Source organism: Symsagittifera roscoffensis, chromosome 2 (genome assembly GCF_963678635.1).
Source record: "Symsagittifera roscoffensis chromosome 2, txSymRosc1.1, whole genome shotgun sequence".
Taxonomy (NCBI): Eukaryota; Metazoa; Xenacoelomorpha; order Acoela; family Convolutidae; genus Symsagittifera; species Symsagittifera roscoffensis.
Window position 1 is genome coordinate 50,781,422 of NC_087063.1, and position 19,489 is coordinate 50,800,910.

The 19,489-nt window shown below is 39.8% G+C and overlaps 1 protein-coding gene across 1 annotated transcript; it reads left to right on the plus strand.

Annotated features, from left to right (window-relative positions):
• The first annotated feature begins 5,921 nt into the window (after positions 1–5,921).
• Positions 5,922–11,734, plus strand: LOC134840514 (bilin-binding protein-like). The gene is made up of 2 exons (XM_063856366.1): positions 5,922–6,213; positions 11,217–11,734. The coding sequence occupies exons 1-2, from the start codon at positions 5,997–5,999 to the stop codon at positions 11,678–11,680; spliced, it is 681 nt and encodes a 226-aa protein (XP_063712436.1). The 5' UTR covers positions 5,922–5,996; the 3' UTR covers positions 11,681–11,734.
• Positions 11,735–19,489: the final 7,755 nt, after the last annotated feature.

Below are 19,489 nucleotides of genomic sequence, written 5' to 3' on the forward strand. Positions count from 1 at the left end.
ACTTTATAGGATTTCTTTTTTCACTTTTAAAAGGAATCTATAATACATGCGCTATACACACACAAGTAAATAGACAAGCAAGTGTAGCACGCATACTATTTGCAGGATTTTTTGGAATTTTTTCATCATCAATAAACAAAATTCTTTTAGACGCACAAATAAAAGAATACAACACAAAAATAGCAACAAGACAGAACACATATGACGAAGAACATAACAATGTAGAAATAACGCCTACAGCACCACAGTTACCACCCCTACCACATAACCATCCATTATCCCTAGTCCCACGAAATTTTCGAAATTTAGCAATAACACATAATCCAACCATATCACAAAGTCCCATTCAACATACAATGACACATCATTCACTAGATGAAAATACATATGAACAAATTATAGAACAACCCCATACCACCGCTTTTCAGTCTCAAAATAATAATTTTTTTTAGCCCACGATGAGCCGACAACTTGGATCCCTACACCGCTCAAATTCCCAACCAACCAACCTCAACACTCCAATTACAATAATTCCACTTTTTGCTTTCCCGCCACCCGATTTCCCAAACAATAATGTAACATCAGGCATGAATTCAGACACTAATTCACATATCTCAGTTTTATACTCCATTTCACAACTCAATAACCCAAATATTGAAACCCCTGATGAATTTGCAGACTCTGAACCATCTCCATCCAATAATTTTCAAACCAACTCCTCAGTTTTTCAAAACCCCCATTTCAACCAATCCCACCAAATAACCCACTCCCATCCATTTCTACACCCTCTTATGCTTCACAAGTCACCCCAACCTACTCTTCATTTCATTCAGACCGATCATCCAATTCTCCAGATACTCCCCAAATCTCCCAAGAACTAGATAATTTTATCACCCTACAACAACAACCCTTCCACCTTGAAAACCCCACTATAAATCAGATTTCATCCACAATAGAATCATCAAACCCACCTACCCCTACACCCTCTTCAGCTTATCCCGCATCATTAGCACCATCATCCACATCCACCGAATCATCAAATAGCACTAATAGAGCTTATCGCACTTTCAAAATAAAATTCCCAAAATATCCATTTCCAACAAAACCAGGAACAGCCCGTGAATATATTAATCATCCAAATCACACTAACACGAAAGAATTTTTAGCAATCACCTTACCTTCATTTCCACAGTATACTTTGAACACCCCTAACGACACTAACGACACACGTAGTTTTGTAGATGAACAAGTTTTAATGCCTACACTTCATTGGACATCATATTATCACTTTACTAACCCCCTTTGCCTACCTTTATCTAATACTCACATCGATATAGAAAGAAATCAAGATATGCTATATCGACTCACCACACCACTAACACATAAACAATTTACTTATATAGGATATAAAAAGTCACTAAAAACATACACTGCGCCCCGAGCTAACGAATATACGCTAGAATATTACGATCACAACATCATCCGAGCTAACCAAGACCAATTTTTAGATGATGATCGTTTCGCTAACCCACAAATCACAGAAAACTTCTTCATAAAAACACCATATGTATTTACACTCAATATATTTGATCGCAAATTCGACCACGTCATTTCTGAAGCACTAACCGACATGCAAGCTTACGAAAGTTTTAAAGAAAGTTTTCAATTATTTTCACTAACCTTCAATTTCCTTGCACCACAAGAACGCAATTTGCACTGCTCACACGACATTATGTTACGCACTAAACAAACCCACACATATACATATTATCGCTTCATACAAAATCACTTTGATCTACACACTCCATCAAGACAACCACACCACCGTTTTCAATTTATTAACTCTAAATACACATCACCATTTTTTCTTAACTTCACATATTGCATCAAAGATACTAACCTTCACGGTATTCTTCGCAATTATGATCCCATAACCCAAATGTATATTTTTTGTCCCATCACGAAGACCTTCAACGCAGAAGAATCCAGACCCTTCCTTATCCCACATGAATTTATTCAACCTATAGAAATCCCGATATTAGAATTCATCCACAACACTAAATACAATCACAAATTATATAATCTCATCCAAAACACACCTTATGAGTTTGCAGTTGGCACTGAAGAACTAAAAACTATTAAAGCACTTCAATTGCTTTGGCCACTGCTTCAAACTAAAAACATCATTCGCATACTAGCAAAATTACTAACAAATTCCGACATAATACACGACATCTTCCCCCACGGTTTTTTCCCCGACGACTAACAGGTAAGTATAATTTTTCATATTCTTCACTAATAAATTTGAAATAAAAACTAAACCATTCTTTATCCATGTCTTATTTAGATTTTTAGTCTTCATCCCACAATCACCTACGAATTACACAGAGAAAAATAAAAAAATAGAAAACTTCATCAAATTCTTCAAAACTCTATTAATATTTTGTACTAGATAAATTCAATAACAATCATACCAATGTAGTAAATTAATTTATAAATTATTTCCCTAAAAGCAGTAATTCTAATAATGATGAAAATTTCTAACTTAATTTTTCCCCAAAAAACTAGCAGTAAAATTGAAATTCTATGTAGTAAATTGATAAAACGAAAATGCAGTACTAACCTTTTGATATTTCCACTCACTCGCACAAAAATTCTATCCAAACTCGCACAGCTCGCCCACGAAGAATTGTTTAAATAATGAATTTCAGTTTCAAGCTTTCACACTCAACAACTCTAACACACGATAACACGTTTCAAACTTTCCTTTAACCCGGTTGGAAAGGAATTATATACTAAGCAAAACTAACCAATGCAGCTTACTAAACACCACAAATCATAGAATAACAGCATGACTAAGGAAAGGAAACCAACGGTACCCAAACCGGATTAACCCAGTTTAAAACTGGATAATTTATTCTTTTGAAGACTATTATAAAGTCTAAAAAAGAAATAATAAAACACAAAAAAGTCAAAAGACAAACCCATACCAAAAACAATTTGATTTTTGAAAAAAGGACACAACCAACGAAACATACGAAAAACCACAATAAACCCAACATAAAACGTTATCACAAAACAGGACCTCTCACAGAAACCGCACGAAATCATACTCCCACTCCTGGCCTAACCCACCAGAGAGGACGTTCTGAGCATGCTCTATAGCCGGCCTAACCCACCGCGCTACATCCATGCTTTGTGACCACACTTCTATTTTTAATAAGAGGTACTCAAGGGTGAGTAACTCTTCAAAATAACCGAACTAAAACAAAAAGCTTTTGTGAAAACAACTAACCAAAATCATAATTAAAACACCGAACTAATAAAAATTTTATAAAATGTAAATTATACCTTGCAGTATATAGATCAGCATACAACACCAAAAACGAACATCCAAAGACAAAAAGACCCCACTACACTCGAAAAAGAATGGCCAACCACAATCAATATGCCGTCCACAATCACAACTCAAAGGATTTAGAGTACGACTTGACTTCGCAGAAAAGGACTTCATTGAACTAGACCAATGACCACCTCGATGTTCAAGTATACGTACAGATCCGAGTAACCAGGCATCCCCTCCACGCACAATCTCCACGCCATTCCCAGACTAGGTTGAACACAAAAGAAGTTCTCTATATGAAACAGAAAAACCTGTCATAGCAAACCATTCTGAAATCAGATTTGAGTTTGTTGAGAAAACCCAGTCGTTGTCATAAGAAGACACAACGATTGATCCTGGAACTTCTCTAACAGGAGAACCCAGAAGAAATATGATGTTCGCCAAATACCAACGTCCATCATCCATCCTTTGAATTGCAGAAAAACTATTCTAAAAAACTCTGTAAAACCCGGATGGGTGGAACCTGATCTAAACTACATTTTATGATTGGATAAATTAGATATTTTACCACTGTAAAGTATTTAATATTAACCAATCATGATCCATCTAACTAACAACCCACTTATTTGTAAGTGCTGAAATTACTTGTAATTTCAGCACCAGAGAGATTTGAATTTAACTTAGACATTAGTTGCCTCTCCAAGAGAACTTCAGCAGCCGCAATAAACCAGTATACCCTAGATCTATTGAGCCTAGCAGAGACTAGTTAAACAACCTGAGACTAGAATAGTATAAGAGTAAGATTAGTATCGGTATTAGACTAAGAAGTTGCACGAATCTATCCGGCCGAAAATAAGATAGCGTGACGAGCAGACGGTGTACCCTATCCGAAATTACTCTATGAGTTAAGACCATCGGTTATAACTCACCCCCCCTTAAAGGGGCAGGGTAAACTGGAGGGAGGGGGGTGGGGTAAATGGTGGGAGGGGGTAAACTGGTGGGGGGGGTAGTAAACTGGTGGGTGGTAGTATACTGGGTACTTGGGGCTTAACTGGCTGGGGGGGGGGGGGGGGGGGGGGGCAAAATGAAGTGTTAAACTGCGATGAATTAGAAAAAGTAGAGACAAAAAATATTTAAAAAAATTTCATAAATGTACACTTTATGAAACATAACACGTAGCAACTACACTAAACAGGAAATGAGATAGTTTTGAACAAAATTGTAAATTTCATGAACAACCCCTCGAAAAAATCCATTATAATTGATTATAATCGATTATAATGGATTTTATTGGGATAAAAAATATTAGGATTATAATCCATTTTTAATGGATTATAAACGATTGTTTTGTCATTTTATAGATGCTGACCATACTATGACAATATTATCGATTATGATCCATGGGCGCTCGGGGCGGGCAACCCTAAAGTTTCGAGTCAGTACTGGCCGGGTTATGTCAGTCATAAACCAACAGCTAAACAAAGAAATACGTAACTATAAGGGAACAGTGAGCCTGAATTGCAAGTAATTCTAAAAGCAATTGAGTCTCTTGAGATCATCATTTGAATATAAAAATTAAGTGCAATCAATGCACGCTTTTAACGGATATTCTAAAAAAGTGTAGCAAACTGTTTCAGCTAAAAAAAAATTGTGGTGGAATTGAATCAAGGCAAACAAAATTAGCTTAATCAAGACAGCTCTATAAACAGAACAAAGCCCCGAAAAATACGACTGCCCTTAAATTGGTCTCGAATAGTTTATGGTAACAAAAGAATTTGAAAAAGTATAGTTTTGAAAAAATCAAGTGATTCAAGAACTCTAAGTTTTCTTAAACATTTTTTACTCGATTCGAATGCTGTCGAGAACATGTTTTTTTTGTCAATATGGTCGAAACATCACAAACTTTGTTTGAAACTGTTGTACTCAATCTGTTTCCGTCGATTCGGTCAATTCCGAGAACGGTTGAGTCGAACACGGTCGAACAAAGTTTCCTTTCGTTCGAGTTTGATGACCAGTTTGGTATATATTTTGAAGAACGTGCAAAGTCACACAGAAAATCATGGGTTTTCACTTGAGCCGCAATATACCCGTTTTGAGACGCGATGGTTGCAACATATCTTTTTTGAGTGGCGATGAACGCGACATGAACCGCAGACATCGGCCCAGGATGTACTCAGAGAAGAAATAAACCATCGAGGGATATCTAGTCTATTATCAGCAGTCTATCTCTTCAACCACTGGAAAAACAACCGGCTCATGATATTAATATTATATACAAAAACGAGATGTCGACTGCCGATGTTCAGACTTGGTTCACGGCAGCCACGAGTTGAACTAAATTATGAATACTCAAAGATTTTTGAATGATGCTCGATTCTGAATGGTTAAAACTAGCTCTCCACTGTTCGATCTCTCCGTCGCAAGGGATTTCACCCTTCAAATAAACAGCTCAAAGTTTTCAAAGGGAGATCTGTTTTATGTCACTGATTGCAAATATTACCGCTAGTATCAACTAACCTCATCCTAACAAACATTAGGAACTAATATTTTCATCAATTGCTGGCAATCATTTAGACAATGACCTTTAAAAGCTGTTGACTTTACATTTCAAACATGCAAATGTCAGATTCAACATTTTAGGTTTCCGATCATAATGAAGCTTTTAAGTTCTGTCTTATTCTTTTTGGTGTTCGGTGTGAGTGAAGTGGCTGCCTTAAGACAGTGTCGCACTCACCTCAGATGGCCCAATGTGAACGTGAGTCTGAACAGCTTTCTGGGCAAGTGGTACCAGGTGGTTCGCACTCCAATCAAGAGAGAGAGGTTGCAGAGGTGTGGACTGTTGGATTTCTCAGCTGTTCAAACTCCAAGTGGTAGTGGAATCAAACTCTTCTACCCCCCCCCCCCCACTCCCTTTCCACCCAACCCTTAACTAAGCATCGTTTTTTTGTGTAACAAGTTGTTTTGTAAGGTTTATGTGTGAAAACGGAATATTCGAAATAGCTCATAATCACGCAGCTTGCCAATTTTTATCACAGTAATCGGAATTAAATCCAGAAGCTGATCCATGTTTTTTGCGGAGTAAGTGGTTATATATTTGTTATTTGATACTCTGATACATTTGATTGCCAGTTGACTACAAATTAGTTTTCGTCCATTAAATAGATACTTCAGCTCCCGGGTCGAGGTCCCAGACTCATGTCCAGATTTTGAGGGTAGCGTCGCATCCAGAATTAGAGCCAAATTGCATAGCCGCGCCGAGAGTTTGAGTCTAGAAAGCCTGGACATGAGTCGCGCCGTGGGCCGAGAAGGTCTGGACATACCGAAATTTGGTCGCGAAAGTCTGCACATGGGTCGCAAAAATCTGTGTCCGGACTTTCGCGACCCATGTCCAGAGTTTAGCGACCAAATTTTGATGTGTCCAGAGTTTCTCGGTCCACAGCGCGACTCATGTCCGGACTTTCCAGACTCAAACTATCCGCGCGACTATGCAATTTCGGTCTAAATCCTGACGCGGCGCGACTCACGTCCAGACTTTCCAGACCTTATGTCCAGACTTTCCAGACTCAAACTCTCGGCGCGACGGTGCAATTTGGGTCTAAATCCGGATGCGGCGCGACCCTTGGTGCGACTCATGTCCAGAATTTTCAGACCTTATGTCCAGACATTCCAGACTCAAACTCTCGGCGCGACTGTGCAATTTGGGTCTAAATCCGGATGCAGCGCGACCCTTGGTGCGACTCATGTCCAGAATTTTCAGACCTTATGTCCAGACATTCCAGACTCAAACTCTCGGCGCGACTACGCAATTTGGGTCTAAACCGGAGGCGGCGCGACCCTTGGCGCGACTCACGTCCAGACTTTCCAGACTTTCTGTCAAGCCTTTCCAGACTCAAACTCTCGGCGCGACTGTGCAATTTGGGTCTAAATCCGGATGCGGCGCGACCCTTGGTGCGACTCATGTCCAGAATTTTCAGACCTTATGTCAAGACATTCCAGACTCAAACTCTCGGCGCGACTGTGCAATTTGGGTCTAAATCCGGATGCGGCGCGACCCTTGGTGCGACTCATGTCCAGAATTTTCAGACATTATGTCCAGACATTCCAGACTCAAACTCTCGGCGCGACTGTGCAATTTGGGTCTAAATCCGGATGCGGCGCGACCCTTGGTGCGACTCATGTCCAGAATTTTCAGACCTTATGTCCAGACATTCCAGACTCAAACTCTCGGCGCGACTGTCCAATTTGGGTCTAAATCCGGATGCAGCGCGACCCTTGGTGCGACTCATGTCCAGAATTTTCAGACCTTATGTCCAGACATTCCAGACTCAAACTCTCGGCGCGACTGTGCAATTTGGGTCTAAATCCGGATGCGGCGCGACCCTTGGTGCGACTCATGTCCAGAATTTTCAGACCTTATGTCCAGACATTCCAGACTCAAACTCTCGGCGCGACTACGCAATTTGGGTCTGAATCCGGATGCGGCGCGACCCTTGGCGCGACTCACATCCAGACTTTCCAGACTTTATGTCAAGACTTTCCAGACTCAAACTCTCGGCGCGACTGTGCAATTTGGGTCTAAATCCGGATGCGGCGCGACCCTTGGTGCGACTCATGTCCAGAATTTTCAGACCTTATGTCCAGACATTCCAGACTCAAACTCTCGGCGCGACTGTGCAATTTGGGTCTAAATCCGGATGCAGCGCGACCCTTGGTGCGACTCATGTCCAGAATTTTCAGACCTTATGTCCAGACATTCCAGACTCAAACTCTCGGCGCGACTGTGCAATTTGGGTCTAAATCCGGATGCGGCGCGACCCTTGGTGCGACTCATGTCCAGAATTTTCAGACCTTATGTCCAGACATTCCAGACTCAAACTCTCGGCGCGACTACGCAATTTGGGTCTAAACCGGAGGCGGCACGACCCTTGGCGCGACTCACGTCCAGACTTTCCAGACTTTATGTCAAGACTTTCCAGACTCAAACTCTCGGCGCGACTGTTCAATTTGGGTCTAAATCCGGATGCGGCGCGAACCTTGGTGCGACTCATGTCCAGAATTTTCAGACCTTATGTCCAGACATTCCAGACTCAAAATCTCGGCGCGACTGTGCAATTTGGGTCTAAATCCGGATGCGGCGCGACCCTTGGTGCGACTCATGTCCAGAATTTTCAGACCTTATGTCCAGACATTCCAGACTCAAACTCTCGGCGCGACTGTGCAATTTGGTTCTAAATCCGGATGCGGCGCGACCCTTGGTGCGACTCATGTCCAGAATTTTCAGACTTTATGTCCAGACATTCCAGACTCAAACTCTCGGCGCGACTACGCAATTTGGGTCTAAACCGGAGGCGGCGCGACCCTTGGCGCGACTCTTGTCCAGACTTTCCAGACTTTATGTCAAGACTTTCCAGACTCAAACTCTCGGCGCGACTGTGCAATTTGGGTCTAAATCCGGATGCGGCGCGACCCTTGGTGCGACTCATGTCCAGAATTTTCAGACCTTATGTCCAGACATTCCAGACTCAAACTCTCGGCGCGACTGTGCAATTTGGGTCTAAATCCGGATGCAGCGCGACCCTTGGTGCGACTCATGTCCAGAATTTTCAGACCTTATGTCCAGACATTCCAGACTCAAACTCTCGGCGCGACTACGCAATTTGGGTCTAAACCGGAGGCGGCGCGACCCTTGGCGCGACTCACGTCCAGACTTTCCAGACTTTATGTCAAGACTTTCCAGACTCAAACTCTCGGCGCGACTGTGCAATTTGGGTCTAAATCCGGATGCGGCGCGACCCTTGGTGCGACTCATGTCCAGAATTTTCAGACCTTATGTCCAGACATTCCAGACTCAAACTCTCGGCGCGACTGTGCAATTTGGGTCTAAATCCGGATGCGGCGCGACCCTTGGTGCGACTCATGTCCAGAATTTTCAGACTTTATGTCCAGACATTCCAGACTTAAACTCTCGGCGCGACTACGCAATTTGGGTCTAAACCGGAGGCGGCGCGACCCTTGGCGCGACTCACGTCCAGACTTTCCAGACTTTATGTCCAGACATTCCAGACTCAGACTCTCGGCGCGACTGTGCAATTTGGGTCTAAATCCGGATGCGGCGCGACCATTGGTGCGACTCATGTCCAGAATTTTCAGACTTTATGACCAGACATTCCAGACTCAAACTCTCGGCGCGACTACGCAATTTGGGTCTAAACCGGAGGCGGCGCGACCCTTGGCGCGACTCACGTCCAGGCTTTCCAGACTTTATGTCAAGACTTTCCAGACTCAAACTATCGGCGCGACTGTGCAATTTGGGTCTAAATCCGGATGCGGCGCGACCCTTGGTGCGACTCATGTCCAGAATTTTCAGACCTTATGTCCAGACATTCCAGACTCAAACTCTCGGCGCGACTGTGCAATTTGGGTCTAAATCCGGATGCAGCGCGACCCTTGGTGCGACTCATGTCCAGAATTTTCAGACCTTATGTCCAGACATTCCAGACTCAAACTCTCGGCGCGACTGTGCAATTTGGGTCTAAATCCGGATGCGGCGCGACCCTTGGTGCGACTCATGTCCAGAATTTTCAGACCTTATGTCCAGACATTCCAGACTCAAACTCTCGGCGCGACTACGCAATTTGGGTCTAAACCGGAGGCGGCGCGACCCTTGGCGCGACTCACGTCCAGGCTTTCCAGACTTTATGTCAAGACTTTCCAGACTCAAACTCTCGGCGCGACTGTGCAATTTGGGTCTAAATCCGGATGCGGCGCGACCCTTGGTGCGACTCATGTCCAGAATTTTCAGACCTTATGTCCAGACATTCCAGACTCAAACTCTCGGCGCGACTGTGCAATTTGGGTCTAAATCCGGATGCAGCGCGACCCTTGGTGCGTGCGCGACTCACGTCCAGACTTTCCAGACTTTATGTCAAGACTTTCCAGACTCAAACTATCGGCGCGAATGTGCAATTTGGGTCTAAATCCGGATGCGGCGCGACCCTTGTGCGACTCATGTCCAGATTTTTCAGACCTTATGTCCAGACATTCCAGACTCAAACTCTCGGCGCGACTACGCAATTTGGGTCTGAATCCGATGCGACGCGACCATGGCGGATATGACGCGACTTCGCCACCACGGCGGAGAAGGCGCGACTTTTCAGACTAAGGCGGAGACGGCGCGGTTTTCCCGACCAAGTCGGGGAGGGTGCAACCAAAGCGAAGACGGCGCGGCTTTCTAGGCCAGGGCGGAGACGGAGCGACTTTCCAGACCAAGGCGGGATCAACGCCAATTTCCAGACAAAGGCGAACGCGGCGCAATTTTCCAGACCAACTCGGTCTGAGGTGTTCGACTCAATTTTCGACCGACACGGTCGAACGGAGTCCAATTTTCGTCGCAAATTAAGACGGTCGAATGAACACTATCGTCGAACAAAGTCGAATCATGGGTCGAACACGGTCGAATCATGAGTCGAACAGGGCCGAATCATGAGTCGAACAGGGTCGAATCATGGGTCCAACAAGGTCGAATCATGAGTCGAACGGAGTCGAATCATGAGTCGAACAACTCGCAAAAAAGACAAATTGCGAAAATAGACTATTCACCAACTTTGTGTAAAACGACAACTCGCAAAAACAGAATAAAGTTATTCAACTTTTTTCAAATTATCAAATTTAACAACCTATGTTAGCGGCAAACACTACTTCGCGCGCACTGTACCTCTGGAGCCGAAACGTAGGCGCAGCGCAGCTAAGCAGAGCAAGCAATCAATAATAGCCATTGCCGCGTTTTAATCAACTTTAAACCTTGCTTTCCTTAATTTCTGAAAGTTGCCGCTTTCCATAAAATTCTAATTATATATCAATTGAGTTCCTTTAGGCGAGCAAGTCCAGTTTTCACAGGCTTCGTATCATTTATTCTTTGGCGACAATGAGCAGTTCGGTTTCATCTCCAAGGGCGAATACGGGGGACAAACGTTCCACTTGTACTTCGCAGACCAGAAACGGTACGAGCCCTACGAGGTCAGGGTGCTCGACTACCAGAAAGACGGCTACATTGTCTTGTACTCGTGTCACATGACCAAGTCGGGACTGAAGCGTAAGCCGGAATCGGTTGTGTGGATTCTGGCTAAGAACCCTATTTTGGATCCCTGGACTATGGATAAGATTGAGAGCACTATACTTCAATGGACTGGCATTAAAGGACAAAGTCTGATCAAACCGTGGACTTCCAGATGTAACATCAATCGAGACTTCGTCTGGACGCTGGAGGGCGAACCAAAAAGAGGTCTCCATGCGAAGAAAAACAAAGCGCATCAACCCAAATCTCAGCACAACAATTGATTCTGCTGACCTACAGCCACGTGAACAACTCAAATTGGAGTGCCGATTTTTAATTAAGCAGTTTTTGAAAGTTTTCGCTAAATAGGTTGAAATTTTTTCAAAAGTTTTGAACAAATTTTGAGCTTTGCGTGAATTAAATCATACAAGAAAAAATGGTTTTGATGAATTCAGGAAAATTTATCTAGTGTTAGCGTCGTATAATATTTCAATTCAAATTTGGCTCGATAACACTAATTTCCCAAAGTTTTGATATTCGAGGAATTATAGCCCATTTTAAGATTGGAATGAACTTCGAACAAGATATGTTTTCTGAGTTGTTTCAATCTCTCTTGCAAATGTTGCAAAAAAGCATCCGCTTCAAAGATTACCAAAAAGCAATATTGTCATCGAGGTGTGAAATGAGCCTTAATGAGTAAAATGATTCATAATTCTATCCAATAGTTTTTAAGTAAAACCAATTTGAAAACTTCGAGCTCTGTCAAAACCCTTATGAAAAACTTGCTGTTTTAGGGCATAATGTTTGAGAAACAGATCGTTTGTGACCTCTTTTTTGAAGGTTATTGCCAAGGAAAGTAATTTGGCTTCTTTAGAAAATTGTTAAACTTTATTTAGTCAGAAATGGCTGCCATAAAACAGCACCGGAAGAGATTGTAGATTAAATTCAATCCTTTTTTTTCAAAACAGGAAAATTTCAAATTGCACACATGATTGTACATAAAATTCAATCCGTTTTCTTCAAATCGGGAAAATTTCAATATTATTAGAAACTTTTTCATTGATGCACATAGCAAACAAACAAAACTGCTCGAACAACATAGCAAACCATTGAATTTTCGAATAACCCTTTTGTCACTTACATTTTCAGTTTTCGTTTTTCTTATTTTGCTTGATCTTTATTGCTCTTAAATTTTACCGTTTGACTTTTAATTTTATCACGTTTTGCAGGCAAGATTCAACTGATTTCGTTTCTTGATCGCTTGGGAGACAGTTACTTTCTACTGCTTGAGTTTGAACGGTAAAAAGTTCGCTTTTACACTGAATTGAATTCATAATAATCAAAACCCCAAATTTCAAAACCCCATTTTAAAACTTTTTGTTTGTAGTTATTGTTATGGACAATCATTTATATTCAATTATATCCCTTCTTATTTTTCATTTTTGGACTCTTTCAACCATTACTAGTCTGTCTGCAAGCCCGGCGACCATTTCATAGTTCTAATTTTGACTGTTTTTTTTTCATATCAACTTGATTGATATACAACTCTAGAAAAATTTATGAAACAAGAAGATAAAACGGAAACATACACAAAACAATGAAAGAAGGGTATATATGAAATATGAATACACAAAGAAAATACGATTAATCTCACTATGATAACCAAATAAATAAGACTTGTATACAGAGAGATTTCACATTAGCGCCCAAATTCCTGGAAAAGACGTTCATTCTGCTGATATTTTTGGAAGATACTCTCTTTTGCAAAAGTCATGGAAACATACAAAGGCACTGATAACAATGTGCGTGGCCTTTTGCAGAAGTCATGGAAACATACAAATGCATTGATAACAATGTGCGTGCAGTTAAACTGCTGCGGCCACATGGTGCAACAAAAATTAGACCCGTTATTAAACTCAGCAAAGTTTTTCTAGAAGTTTAATTCAAAGATTTTTTGCAGTCTCAGAATTTAATTAGTAGGCCACGCTTTCGATACACGAGCTAATAATGACTGACAACACGATCAATGCTGCCCCCTGACTGTTGATTTTTTATTATCTGTTCGATCACCGTCCCTTATTTGGATATTTTCATTCTTCATTTTCATTACCAAAGTTTACACCATGAAGACTTATCATCTGCTTCGTTTTTCTCAACCAAATTTTTGTATTTTAGGTTCGCATTATCAAGCAAACGGGGGCGGGTCAAGTACTGACATTTTGATTTCTTGTTAATTCTTTTTTTGCATGACCTTTATTGCTTTTATTTTTACGAGTTGACTTTTATTCTAATCATGTTTTGATGGCAAGAAACAACTCAATTCGGTTCTTGGTGGCTTGGGAGAGCTATTTGCTACTGCTTGAACTTGAACGATAAAAACTTTCGTTTTACACTAATTTCAATTCATAATTTTGAAAGCCCCATTTTTCAAAACCCCCCATTTTAAACTTTTTGTTTGTAATTATTGTTAGAGAAATCATTTAATTTCGATTATATCTCCTCTTCTTTTTCATTTTTGGACTTTTTCAACCCTTACTAGTCTTTCTGCAAGCCCAGCGACCATTTCATTGTTCTAAGTTTGATGTTTCTTTTCATATCAACTTGATTGATATACAACTCTAGAAATATTTATGAAACAAGAAGATAAAACGGAAACATACACAAAACAATGAAAGAAGGGTTTATAAGTAATATGAATACACAAAGGAAATATGATTAATCTCACTATGATAACCAAATAAATAAGACTTGTATACAGAGAGACTTCACATTAGCGCCCAAATTCCTGGAAAAGACGTTCACTCTGCTGATAATTTTGAATGATACTCTCCAAGCTTGCGAAATTATCATAGGCTGGAAATTTAATCCCCCGCGGCGCAATGTTTCGGTGGTAGCTGGGAAAGTTTGGTTCAGATATTCAAGCTTTCTCTAAACAAAGTTATCGAATCCCACACGCTAAATGACGAATCACTCTACACGTTTATCTGCAAAGGAGAAGCCTCCATGAACTCAAGACACCTAACTAGCGTTCCCTCAGATTTCGAAGAGTACCTTCACCAATAACAACTAAGAACTAAATAGAATCGCACGTCTCCAAACATTCTTGTCAATAATTTTTGTGGGTACTTGATGTTTTCACTCCTCGCGGCTTATGGCCTCTTGCAATTGAAACATGGAAACATAAAAAAGCACTGATAACAAGGTGCGTGCAGTTAAACTGCTGCTGCCAAATGGTGCAACGAAAATTAGACCTGTTATTAAACGAAGCAAAGTTTTTTTTAGAAAATTAATCCAAAGATTTTATGCAATCTCAGAAATTAATTAGTAGGCCACCCTTTTGATACACTAGCTAATAAAAACTGACAACACGATCAAAGCTACCCACTGACTGTTCATTTTGTATTATCTTTTAGATCATCATCCCTTATTTCGATATTTTCATTCCTAATTTTCATTATCAAAATTTACACCATAAAGACCTATCATCTACTTCGTTTTTCTCAACCAAATTATCATATTTTAGGTTCGCATTATCGTGCAAATGGGGGCGGAAAGGGTCACTTTCATTTTGATTTCTTGGTACTTTTTTTGCATGACCTTTGTTGCTTTTAATTTTACGAGTTGACTTTTAATTTAATCATGCTTTGATGTAAGAATTAACTGACATTGGTTCTTGGCGGCTTGGGAGAGTTACTTTCTTCTGCTTGAACTTGAACGGTAAAAAATCGTTTTACACTGATTTCAATTCATAATTTTGAAAGCCCCAATTTTTCGAAACCCCCTTTTTTTAAATTTTTTCGTTTGTACTTTTTGTTAGGAACAATCATTCAGTTTCAATTATAAACCTTCTTCCTTTTCATTTTCAGACTTTTTCAACCCTTACTAGCTTGTCTGCAAGCCCGGCAATCAATTCATACTTCTAAGTTTAACAGTTTCTGTTCATATAAAATTGATTGATATACAACTCTGGAAATATATATAAAACAAGAAGATACAACGGAAACAAATACAGAACAAAGAAAGAAGGATTTAAAGGAAATATGAATACTCAAAGGAAATATGATTAATCTTGCTATGATAACCAAAGAAATAAGACCTATATACAAAGAGACTTCATATTGGCGACCAAATCCCTGGAAAAGACGTTCACTCTACTGATAGATTTGAAAGATACTCTCCAAGCTTCCGACTTTATCATAGGCTGAAAATTTAGTCCCCCACGCGGCGCAACGTTTCGGCGGTAGCTGGGAACGTTTGGTTCAGATATTCAAGCTTTCTCTTTACAAAATTATCGAATCCCACACGCTTAATGACGAATCTTTCTACACGTTTATCTGCAAAAGAGCAGCCTCCATGAACTCCAGACACCTAACTAGCGTTCCCTCAGATTTTGAAGACCCACTACCACTGACTGCAAATCCTTTTCTACTAGGTAGAATAACAACTAATTTTCCTCGTCGATTGTTCTTAGATTCAGAAATAACAATTTCAAAGTCTTGCCGTACTGCTCAAAAATAAAAAATTTATCACGGCAATTCAGGAATAGAGTCTTCAAAGAGTACCTTCACCAATAACAACTAAAAACTAAATAGAATCGCACGTCTCCAAACATTCTTGTCAATGATTTTTTGTGGGTACTTGATGATTTCAATCCTTGCGGCTTATGGCCTCTTGCAATGGAAACATGGAAACATGAAACATACAAAAGCTATGATAACAAGGTGCGTGCAGTTAAACTACTGCTGCCAAATGGTGCAACAAAAATTAGACCCGTTATTAAACTAAGCAAAGTGTTTTTAGAAAATCAATCCAAAGATTTTATGCAATCTCAGAAATTAATTAGTAGGCCACCCTTTTGATACACGAGCTCATAATAACTGACAACACGATCAATGCTACCCCCTGACTGTTGATTTTTTATTATCTTTTCGATCATTATCCCTGATTTGGATATTTTCATTCTACATTTTCATTACCAAAGTTTACACCATGAAGTCCTATCATCTACCTCGTTTTTTTCAACCAAACTATCGTATTTTAGGTTCGCATTATCATGCAAATGGGGGCAGAAAAGGTCACTGACATTTTGATTTCTTGGTGTTTTTTTTGCATGACCTTTGTTGCTTTTAATTTTACGAGTTGACTTTTAATTTAATCATGCTTTGATGGAAGAATTAACTGACCTTGGTTCTTGGCGGCTTGGGAGAGTTACTTTCTACTGCTTGAACTTGAACGGTAAAAAATCGTTTTACACTGATTTCAATTCATAATTTTGAAAGCCCCAATTTTCGAAACCCCTTTTATTTAAACTTTTTGTTTGTACTTATTGTTAGAAACAATCATTCAGTTTCAATTATAAACCTTCTTCTTTTTCCTTTTCAGACTTTTTCAACCCTTACTAGCTTGTCTGCAAGCCCGGCGATCAATTCATACTTCTAGTTTTAACGGTTCCTGTTCATATAAAATTGATTGATATACAACTCTGGAAATATATATAAAACAAGAAGATACAACGGAAACATATACAGAACAAAGAAAGAAGGATTTAAAGGAAATATGAATACGCAAAGGAAATATGATTAACCTTGCTATGATAACCAAAGAAATAAGACTTGTATACAGAGAGACTTCACATTAGCGCCCAAATTCCTGGAAAAGACGTTCACTCTGCTGATATTTTTGAATGATACTCTCCAAGCCTCCGACTTTATCATAGGCTGGAAATTTAATCCCCCTCGCGACGCAACGTTTCGGCGGTAGCTGGGAACGTTTGGTTCAGATATTCAAGCTTTCTCTTTACAAAATTATCGAATCCCACACGCTTAATGACGAATCACTCTACACGTTTATCTGCAAAAGAGAAGCCTCCATGACCTCCAGACACCTAACTAGCGTTCCCTCATATTTTGAAGATCCACTACCACTGACTGCAAATCCTTTTTTACTAGGTAGACTAACAACTAATTTTCCTCGTCGATTGTTCTTAGATTCAGAAATAACAATTTCAAAGTCTTGTCGTACTGCTCAAAATTTATCACAGAATTCAGGAATAGAATCTTCAAAGAGTACCTTCAACAATAACAACTAAGAACTAAATGGAATCGCACGTCTCCAAACATTCTTGTCAATGATTTTTTGTGAGTACTTGATGATTTCACTCCTCGCGGCTTATGGCCTCTTGCAAAAGTCATGGAAACATACAAAGGCACTGATAACAATGTGCGTGGCCTTTTGCAGAAGTCATGGAAACATACAAATGCATTGATAACAATGTGCGTGCAGTTAAACTGCTGCGGCCACATGGTGCAACAAAAATTAGACCCGTTATTAAACTCAGCAAAGTTTTTCTAGAAGTTTAATTCAAAGATTTTTTGCGATCTCAGAAATTAATTAGTAGGCCACTCTTTCGATACGCGAGCTCATAATAACTGACAACACGATCAATGCTACCCCCTGAATGTTGATTTTTTATTATCTTTTCGATCATTATCCCTGATTTGGATATTTTCATTCTTCAAGTTCATTACCAAAGTTTACACCATGAAGACCTAACATCTACTTCGTTTTTCTCAACCAAGTTATCGTATTTTAGGTTCGCATTATCATGCAAATGGGGCGGGTAAAGTCACTGACATTTTGATTTCTTGTTACTTTATATTTTGCATGACCTTAAACTCTTTTGCTTTTACGAGTTGACTTTTGTTTAAATCATGTTTTGATTGCAGGAAACAACTCACTTCGGCTCTTGGTGGCTTGGGAGAGTTACTTTCTACTGCTTGAATTTGAACGGTGAAAAAATTGCTTTTACCCTGATTTAAGCTCATAATTTTAAAAACCTTAATTTTCAAAACGCCCTTTTTGAATGTTTGTTTGTATTTATTGTTAGGGGAAATCATTCATATTCAATTATGACCCTTCTTCTTTTTCATTTTCGGACTTTTTCAACCCCTACTGGTCTGTCTGCAAGCCCGACGATCTATTCATACTTCTAATTTTAAATGGCACTGTTCAAATCATTATGATTGACATAGAACTCTAGAAACTATAAGAAACAAGAAGATACAATGGAAACATATACAGAACAAAGAAAAAAATAGTTAAAAGAAAAATGAATTCAAAAAGGAAATTTCATTAATCTCACTATGAAAACCAAATGAGACCTATCTACAAAAAGACTTCAAATTGGCGCCCAAATCCCTGGAAGAGACATTCACTCTACTAATATATTTGAAAGAAACTCTCCAAGCCTCCGAAATTATCCAAGGCTGGAAGTTTATACTCACCGCGGCGCAACGTTTCGGCGGTAGGTGGTAACGTTTAATTCAGACATTCAAGCTTTCTCTGTAAAAAGTTATCGAATCCCACACGCTTAATGACGAATCACTCTACACGTTTCTCTGCAAAATAGAAGGCTCCATGAACTCCAGACAACTAACTAGCGTTCCTCAAATTTTGAAGATCCACTACCACTGACAGCAAATCATTTTCTACTAAGTAGACTATCAACTAATTTTACTCGTTGTTTGGTCTTAGAATCAGAAATAACACTTTCAAAGTTTTGCCGTACTGCTCAAAATTGATCACAGCATTTCTGGATTAGATTCCTCAAAGATTACCTACAACAAAAACAACTAAGAACGAAATAGACTCGCACGTCTCCGAACATTCTTGTCAATGATTTAGTGTGGGTACTTGAAGATTTCAAATCCTCGCGGCTTTTGGGCTCTCGCAATAGTCTTGGAAACATACAAAGGCACTGATAACAATGTGCGTGCAATGAAACTGCTGCTGCCACATGGTGCAACGAAAGTTGGACCCGTTATAAAAAAAAGCAAATTTTTTCTAGAAATTTAACTCAAAGTTTTTTGCAACCTCAGAGATTAATTAGTAGGCCACCCTCTCGATACACGAGCTTATATTAACTGACAACCCGATCATTGTTTCTCCCTGACTGTTAATTTTGTATTATCTTTTCGATCATTATCCCTGATTTGAATATTTTCATTCTTCTTTTTCATTACCAAAGCTTACACCATGAAGATCTATCATCTACTTCGTTTTTCTCAACCAAATGATTGAAATTTAGGTTCGCA

Bases quoted from the DNA above. Each gene is read 5' to 3' on its own strand.
- LOC134840514 (XM_063856366.1), top strand. From the start codon at position 5,997: ATGAAGCTTTTAAGTTCTGTCTTATTCTTTTTGGTGTTCGGTGTGAGT. The intron at 6,214-11,216 runs GTAGTGGAATCA...GAGTTCCTTTAG, and splicing joins AGCTGTTCAAACTCCAAGTG to GCGAGCAAGTCCAGTTTTCA.